The sequence below is a fragment of the Grus americana genome, chromosome 14, assembly GCF_028858705.1.
Source record: "Grus americana isolate bGruAme1 chromosome 14, bGruAme1.mat, whole genome shotgun sequence".
Lineage (NCBI taxonomy): Eukaryota > Metazoa > Chordata > Aves > Gruiformes > Gruidae > Grus > Grus americana.
The window spans coordinates 19,101,722-19,109,535 of record NC_072865.1 but is presented as its reverse complement, the minus strand read 5'-3'; the positions used below and the strand labels follow the sequence as shown (position 1 = coordinate 19,109,535).

The 7,814-nt window shown below is 59.5% G+C and overlaps 1 protein-coding gene across 2 annotated transcripts in view; it reads left to right on the top strand.

Annotated features, from left to right (window-relative positions):
- Window positions 1–3,708: 3,708 nt before the first annotated feature.
- Window positions 3,709–7,814, top strand: part of ETF1 (eukaryotic translation termination factor 1) — a 28,357-nt gene continuing 24,251 nt past the window's right edge. Inside the window, exons 1-2 of one of the 2 annotated variants that reach the window (XM_054841889.1) lie at window positions 3,709–3,850; window positions 3,938–4,088. In XM_054841889.1, the coding sequence (XP_054697864.1) occupies window positions 4,003–4,088 (86 nt within the window). In that variant the 5' untranslated portion in view covers window positions 3,709–3,850; window positions 3,938–4,002. Of the gene's footprint in view, window positions 3,856–3,937; window positions 4,089–7,814 lie in introns of both variants that reach the window. The other variant, XM_054841890.1, reaches the window with a different exon arrangement.

The following is a 7,814-nucleotide window of genomic DNA, read 5'->3' as shown; positions in this document are numbered from 1 at the left end:
CTTGAAGGGACCAAGTCTCTCTCCAGCAGCCCTAGCAAGAAAGACTGGAAGCAGCTTCCACCTGAGAGTAAATCGGCCCCTGGGAGTGGACAGAGCAGGGAAAAACCTTTAAAGAGTAGTAAGCGATCGAGCTGTAGAGTGAGAGGGAGCTTGAAGCGGTTTGGCCTGGGTGTGGAGGACGGTGAGGAAGGGGCTTGGAGCGGCCATGGGAGGAGATGCAGGGCAGTGCTTTGCACGCCGTGCTCGGTGTGCTGGGGGGCTAACGGCACTTTGGGGTGTTCAGCAGCCTGACTTGTGAGTGGCGGGGCTGTTGATGCCATCTAGGTGTGCAACTGCGTGTCTTACACGTGAAACCACATGCTGTGTTCTCTCGCAGCGTAACCCTGCTCCTGTCCTATGTGTGGGTTTGGTAATGGCGGGGAGCGCTCGGCTGGGCACCTCCTGAGAATAATCTCCTTTATAAAACTTGATTGCAGGTGACTTCTGTCCTGAATTTCCCTCTGTGGCCTCTAGGGTCCTGAATCATTGATCAGGGTTGACCTTTACTTCTTGCATGAATTATTTTCCATCACGGTTTAAAGCCATCTTTCATAGATGTTCTTTATTTTTTAAATGCACTGTTCTTAGCTCCTCTTGTATAAGCTAAATTATGGAATGGGGCAGGGAGAAGTGAAATCAGGTGATACATGGCATGCTGAGAAGGGTTTCTTGTGAAAAACTGCTAGGAAGGCAGGAGATGGAGCGACTGGGCTGTTCTCTCATGAGAAGGAGTGACTCCTGTGCTGAGGAGTTAACTGCTGCTGGGAAGGTGCCTGTCAGCACGGGGAGAAGGGGCGTCTGGGCTTCGTTGCCCACTGGCATTTTCCACGTAGCCGGGTACTCAGGAAGCTTGTAGCCCCAGCAGCGCTGCAGCTCTGGAATAAATTACTGTGTATGGTAGTAATTCAGAAATATTTTGCACATGTTCTTTGAGGAAAAAAGGCGACAGAGCGATGTTTGTGCTCATGCTTCCTCTCGCCGTGTCCTCTGCGGGTGGGAGCAGGTCGGTGCAAGGCGCAGGCTCTGGAAGTCAGGCTGCCGTACAACAATGGCAGTCAGCAACGCGAACAGGACTGGGACAGTAAATTCCACAGCTCCTGCCTGACTTTAATAGGGGAGAGAAGGCTGAGATTTCCACTTGCCTGCAGCAGCTTCTTTTCCTTTCCTAAGAGCATTTTCCCCGGGCGCAGGACAGCCGTGTCTGGGGAGCGTGCCTGGCCGGGACAGGGACCTGCCGTGTTGCCTGTACGGGCAGGAGATGCTCGGCTTCCTCAGGGATTGCAGGAGGAAAGCGAGATGGAGTCTCTCTGCCTTTTCGACAAGCCAGTGACTGCCAGTGTGCTCCGAAGGCACGGCTCCTTTTTAAAACGCCTCTCTAAATAGTGCAGCGGTATATTGAAAAAGTTCTCTCTAATTCCGGCTCTGCCCCCATCGCTGCTCTCGGCTCCCTCCTCATTCCCGTGGAGCTGTTGCCGGCTGTCGGAGACAGGCGCTGCTCAGCATCTGTGTCAGCCAGCCGGCGGGAGAGTTGCGGGGGGAACTGACGGCAGCGTCTGTCGCGTCAGGAAGGCTGGAGCAGAAAGTGCCACGGCAAAGCGGGTGCGTCAGGCTGGGAGGGGGTAACTGGAATGCTCAGCGGGTGCTTTTTGGAGTCCCTGGATTGAACTGGAGGAGCAGGATTGCCAGGGAGGCGCGGGGTAAGTTGTCCACCTGCCCATCTGCGTACTCTGTCCCTGTCATATTGGGCACAGAAACTTCCATCTCAGCAGATCATCTCCTAAAGCCAGGCATAATCCTCCTGTTTCAAGGAGGATTATAAAGGGCTGTGTGGGACCAGATGCACGTGGGAAAAATACCTCTAAAGGTTGAAACTGATACTTGCTCAGCCCCACAAGAGAAACAGGACTTTTAAATCCAGCTAGGTAGTTCAGGAATTCACAGCATCTCCCCGGCATGCCCCAGTTGATAGAAAACCCAGCTCCAGGCTGAGTCCCAGACCAGTCTCTGCTCAGGTGTCGGTGCTGCCCAGCTGTGCCCAGCTGTGCCCAGCTCCCGGCGGGCTTCAGTGGTGCTTCGCTGCCGGGCCAGGCACCGAGAGGCAGCGCAGGAGGGAGAGGAGGCTGTGGCAGTGCGTGCTGTCTGGGGAGCGTGATGGTGAAGGCCAGAGCTGGACCGTCCCAGGGAGGTACGTGGGGGCTGGAGGGACACCGCGGCCACAACCCCCCAGCGTCCAGCTGTCGGTGCCTGCTCAGCATCACCAGGAGAGCATCACCTTTGGGGGGGCAGCAGGGAAGCTTATTCATTTAATAAAACAAACAAGTAAATGGCTTCAGCATCGTTTCACCACGACGTTTCCAGCTGGTCCCATTTCAGGCTGTCCCGGAGGCAGAGCTGGGAGGTTCCAACGCGCTGCCCAGCATCTTCGGGGCAGGTTGTGGGTTTGCAAACCCGGGCACCGAGGCAGTGGTTACATTTAGATGTGGCTCGTGGATGCGTGCTCAGACATGTGGGGTGGGTCGGCTCCCCACGGCCCCGCTGGCCCAGAGAGCTCCCAGTTTGTCACCCGGACGGTCATGCTCTCCGGGAGCCAGGGCCTGCCATGGCGAGGCACCTCCAATAACGCGTTCGTAAGAGACGCCCCGGCCCACGGGCGAGCCCCCAACCCGTGCGGGACCCAGAGGGGAGTTTCTGCAGGAGGATGCCCCAGGCCAAGCAGGGCTGTAGGGCCAGGCAGCTCGGACACCCCCCCCCCCCAGCCAGCCTCCGCCGCGCTGGGCCCTCTGGGTGCCGTTTCCCCGCTCCCCCGGCTCCCCCCCGGCCGGTCCTGCTGCCCTTCTCCGGGCGTTCACTGCTGCGCGGGTGCGTGGGGAGCAGCGCCCTGAGCTCGGCGCTGAGCCGAGGCCTCCGCAGGCACCACGCGGGGCTCCCGCCCTCGGCCGCCCGCAGCGCTGACGAGGCCAGCGGGGAGGTGACGTTCCCTGTCAGGGACAGGGCAAAGGCGACAGAACACCCACACAGACACACACCCCCCGGCTCCGCGCAGCGCCCCGTGCGCCCCCACCGCCCTTCCCCGCGCCTCCCGCCCCGCTCGGCTTCCTCCAGCCGCTGGGGACCGGAGGGACCGGGCGTCTCCAACGGGCGGGGACGGGGCACGGCGGCAGGGACCGCCCCCCCCCCGGTGCGGGACGGCAGCGCCAGGGGGAGCGTGGCCCAGGGGACCCGGGAGTGGGGGGACGGGCCCCGCTCCCCGTGCGGGCGGGCACCGGTGGCGCAGAGGGCGGCACGGCCCTGCGGGACACGGACACCGGCCGCAGGGCCCGGGCAGGGCGGCCCCGGGGTGGCGGGGAGCCTCAGCCCGGCAGGAGGCAGGCTGGCGGGCTGGGGGTGCGGCAGCAGGACCCGTGCCCATGGCCACACCGCTCCCGCCGCCGCGGGCCCTTTAAGCGCGCCCGGGATCGGCCGCGCAGCTCTCGCGAGAGCCGCCGTTGCGCCCCGCCCCGCCGAGCGCCGCGGCCGGGCCGGGGCGGGCCGAGGACTACGCGCCCCATAGTGCCCCGCGCGGAACAACGGCCAATGGCGGAGCGGGCGGGGGGCGGGGGCGGGCGGGAGGACGGCCTATGGCGTGGCGCCCCGCTCCCGCGCGGGCGGGACGGCCGGTCGTCCCCCCGCCCCGGTCCCCCGGAAGTGATGTCACAGGCCCCATGTGAGCCGATTGCAACACATGCAGCGCGGAGAGGGGGAGCGCGAGCAGCCGGTGTCCGACGTCAGCGCCGCCGCCAGCCGCGCGCCGCCGGGGGGGACCGGGCCTGAGGTGAGGTGCGCGGCGGGCTGGGCGGCGTGCGGGGCCGGGTCGGGGCCGGGGTCTAACCGCTGTGTCTGTGCCGCCGGCCCGCCGCAGGCCGCCGCCGCAGCCGCCGCAGCAGGAGGAGGAGGAGGAGGAGGAGGAGGAGGAGGAGGGAGAAGATGGCGGACGATCCCAGCGCTGCCGACCGCAACGTGGAGATCTGGAAGATCAAGAAGCTCATCAAGAGCCTGGAGGCGGCCCGCGGGTGAGCGGCGGGGCCTGCGCCGCCTCGGGGGCGGCCGCGGCGGGAGGGCGGCCGCGGGGCAAGCCGGCGGGCAGCGGGGTCGGCCGCCCCGGGGACGGGGGTGGGGGGGTCCCGGCCGGAGCGGGAAGCGGAGCGAGGGGGCTGCTGGCCGGTCCGCCCGGCCCCGGGCCTGCCGCCGCGGGGGCGAGGGAAGGGCGAGGCGCGGTCCCGGCCCGGCGGCCCCTTCCCGGGCTCCGGTGCCCTTTTGTCTGGCCGCGTGGTGAAGCGGCCGGCTCCCTGCGGCCGCTCCGGGGCTCGGGCTTGCCGAGAAGAGCGGGTTGGGGGCCCGGCGAGCAGGGCCGTGTGTGTGTGTCCCCCTCCTCCCCCCGGGACCCCGGGGGAGGCTCGGCCGCGGAAAGGAAGCGTAACCGTGCTTCCCGCACGGGAAAGGGGCAGCGCCTGCCGGTGCGCTCCCCGCTGGCCTCGGCCTGGCCGCGGCTCGCCAGCTGGTTCCACACCCCCCCCGGCCGAAGCGATGAGTTCCCTGCGGGGGTGTCACGCACAGGTGTGTGTCCCGGCCCCGCAGGACGGGGGACGCGCGGCCCGCGCTGGCTGCGGAGTTCCAGGTCGCGTCTGGCCTCGCCGTGCCCCTGGCCGGCCCGTGCCAGCTGGCACCGGGGAACGGCGGATTCCAGCCGGCTCCTCTGGGCCCCGTGCGGGCTCGGGCTCCTCCCCAGGGACCAGCTGGTCGGGGAAGGCAGGAGGGTAAGGGCAGGGAGGCAGCGGCCCAGGCAGCACTGACTTTATTGCTTCTCTTACTTGATTTTTCTCACCCCTTCACCTTCCAGTGAAAGTGCTTAGCTCCATTTCCCTGAAAGCAAGCTCTTCCAAAGTTTGGATAGCGTTAAATTTACAGTTCCACTCATATTGTTCTTGCACTTTGATTTCTTTTTTTCCCCACCAGAAGTAAAATTGCTGGATGTTCTCACAGCCCGCCCCATGCCAAGGGTGACATGGTGCCTGTTTCTGTGGGTAACTCAGCAGTGGGTTGTTGCGTGGGTCGGGAAGCCGCTCGGACTTGAGTAATCGCAAGAACTATAGGTGCCGGAGCTGTAAAATAGCAATGAAAGAGTGTATCTCGGTATGCCATGCAATAAAATAAAAATGAAGGGTGGCTCCTTAGCCACCTTTGTGGCTCCAGTTTCCTTAGGCTCATCTGAACCAGTGTTCATCTAGCTGGGGCACCGCGGGCATCGTACAGCAGCCGCCCGAAAGGCAGGTTGTCTTTGGACAGCTCGCGTAAGCCGAGACACCGTCTTGTCCTTTCCGCAGTGCTGGCGTTTGTTCTTGTGTGTGGCGTAGGCCAGGGGAATCGTTCAGCTGAAAACCAACCCAGGCAGGAGGGGAAAGGGGAGCAGAACCTAAGCCACAGGTCTCCCTATGTTTTTTTTAATCTGATTTACAATGTAGCCGTGCAAGAGATGGGGCTGTGGGAAAAGGGAGTGGAGAGCCAGGGTTTTCCTTCCCTGCCACAGAGTGGACTTTGACTGTGAAAGCTGATCGTTCAGCTGTGCCTTCGCACAGCCTTGGCAGCATGCGTTGTACTTGCGTGGAGGTCCCAGCAAGCACGAGAGCATGTGAGCAGCTTATGCCGTGAAGTTGAAAGGGCTTGGGGAGCTATGGGCATCCGCTGCAGCTTGTGAAAACAGCTGTCGGTCCCTGTAACAGCGCTGGGGGAGGCTGGGCTGTGGTTTGGAAAGGTATAGTTAGCATTTTGGCTCTCCCTGATTGAAAATGTGGTAGCATAAGCACGTCTACCTTTAGTGGCAGATCTCACGTTGTTTGGAATAGATGAACTTTGCAGGGAGCAAGATTAAAAGTGGTATTGGAGAGCACCTGGGAGAGGTGAGGCTGAAGGCCCAGCTTGCAGCGGGTGGCTCTTAGGGTAGCAGCTTCCTGGGGCCACAGCCCAGGTCTTCCCTCTTCCCCATCAGTGATCCCTGGTACATCTCTACTTTGTGGTAAAGATGCTGCGAACGCAATAAAATGCATGTAGGAGGTTTAGCTGAGCCCTCTGGATCCAGCATATCTCCTAAATGTCGTGATACTGCTCTTCCTTGATTTGTGTGCTAGCTGCTAAACCGCCACCTGACGAAGGCTGCTGATGCTAGCAATCCTCCTATAAGCAAGGTTACGCCGGTTATGTGTAAATGCGTGTCGTGCTTCCAGGGAGCCCTGGCTAAAATTATCCTAGTCTGTTTGGGTCCGGTAAGGGGAAGAGATGCTGTAACTTTTGCCACCAGAAGCGTTAGGCTCCCCGGCGCAAGAGGTGTGAGGCAGTGAAACAGGCTTTTCCGGCCTTTGGGAGAGTCGCTTCCTCTTCCTGTGAAGTAGGAAGACCTGTTCTGGGGTGGGTTAGGGGGCAAAGCCTTTAAATAGGGTGATGTGGAGGGCCAGGGACTCCTTGGCGTCTCCACCTTCCTTTACTCATGTACTCCTAATAGTGACCCAGCAGCAGTGTCCCAGTTTCATGTGCTGGTTGTTCCTGCGGTGGATCAAAGGGACGGGAAACAGAGGAAGCTGGAGCTAGACGTTCAGTTCGCATGTGGCGGTTGGGGCACCTCTGCTGTTATCCAGCTGTTTTGGTAAAATCTCAATGAAATCTGCAGAATGTTACCAAAATGTTAAGTGAGCGTAAAAGCAAGGAAATACTTTTATCGTGTCTGGGATAGATGAGGTAAGTGGCAGTATTTAGTCAGAAAACTAAGGGAGAAGATTAGAGCTTCAGCTTTACCAGAAGTTGATCAGCTAGAGGCCAGCGAGGGTAGGAGTGCTTCTCAAACTTCAAGGTAATATCCTAGCAAGAATGTCCTGTGTTATTTTTCAGCCCTGCTTAGGAAAGCTGACTTTCTCACTGATCTCTGGATAGTAAGAACCTGGCAAATCGAAACAATGAAAAATAATTTTTAACCCCCCCCCAAACCCCTATCTTTGCCAGCAGGGAGTAGAAGGAGTTTTTGTCTGTGTCTTGCTTCCTAAAACAGAGGTGTCTGTTATCTCCTCCTAGCTCTTCCAAAGATGAGTTGCAAACTGTCTGATACTGTACAAAGTTAATGAGTTGATCTTTCTGATTTGGTCAGAAGGGAAGGGGGAGTAGCTGGTATCTGCAGAGCACGTTTGAGTGAGAGCAAACAGGGCCTGAGTTCTGCGCTACAGGCAATTAACCTTTCTAGCTAAAGAAGATGAGGGTAAAAGGCTGGTGATAAGCAAGTCAAGCCCTTGTGAGAAGCCTAGCCTTGTCATTCATCTCTGGGAGCTCGGTCTTTCATCAAACATCTCTGCTTCTCCCCTACAAAGGAATTCTGCTTTCAGTCCACAGTCTTTGTAAAAGAGAGTCTTGGTGAAAGATTGTGCCCCTCAGAATTTGCAGCCATGTCTTTGCACGTGGATGTTGCAGCAGCTCAAGTAGAAGCGATATCAGGCATTATGTTTTTCCTTTATCCTCTCTCTCGGGGTTTTTCTGCTGTTGCTTCGTGCAGTTTTCCAGTGTCAGTGTTAAACTGACAATCACTCTTTGTTCCTTTGGTCTTTGCAGTTCTGAATAGTTAGCAGGGCTACGGTCAGTTTTTTCCTGCTAATCTAAGCTGTAAATGCTTGGCAAAATCAAGTTTCGGCAACAACTCCGGTCTCCTTGCGGGCTTAGGCCTGAGATGTCAGATCTGAATCGCATTTGGAAAACTTCTCGAC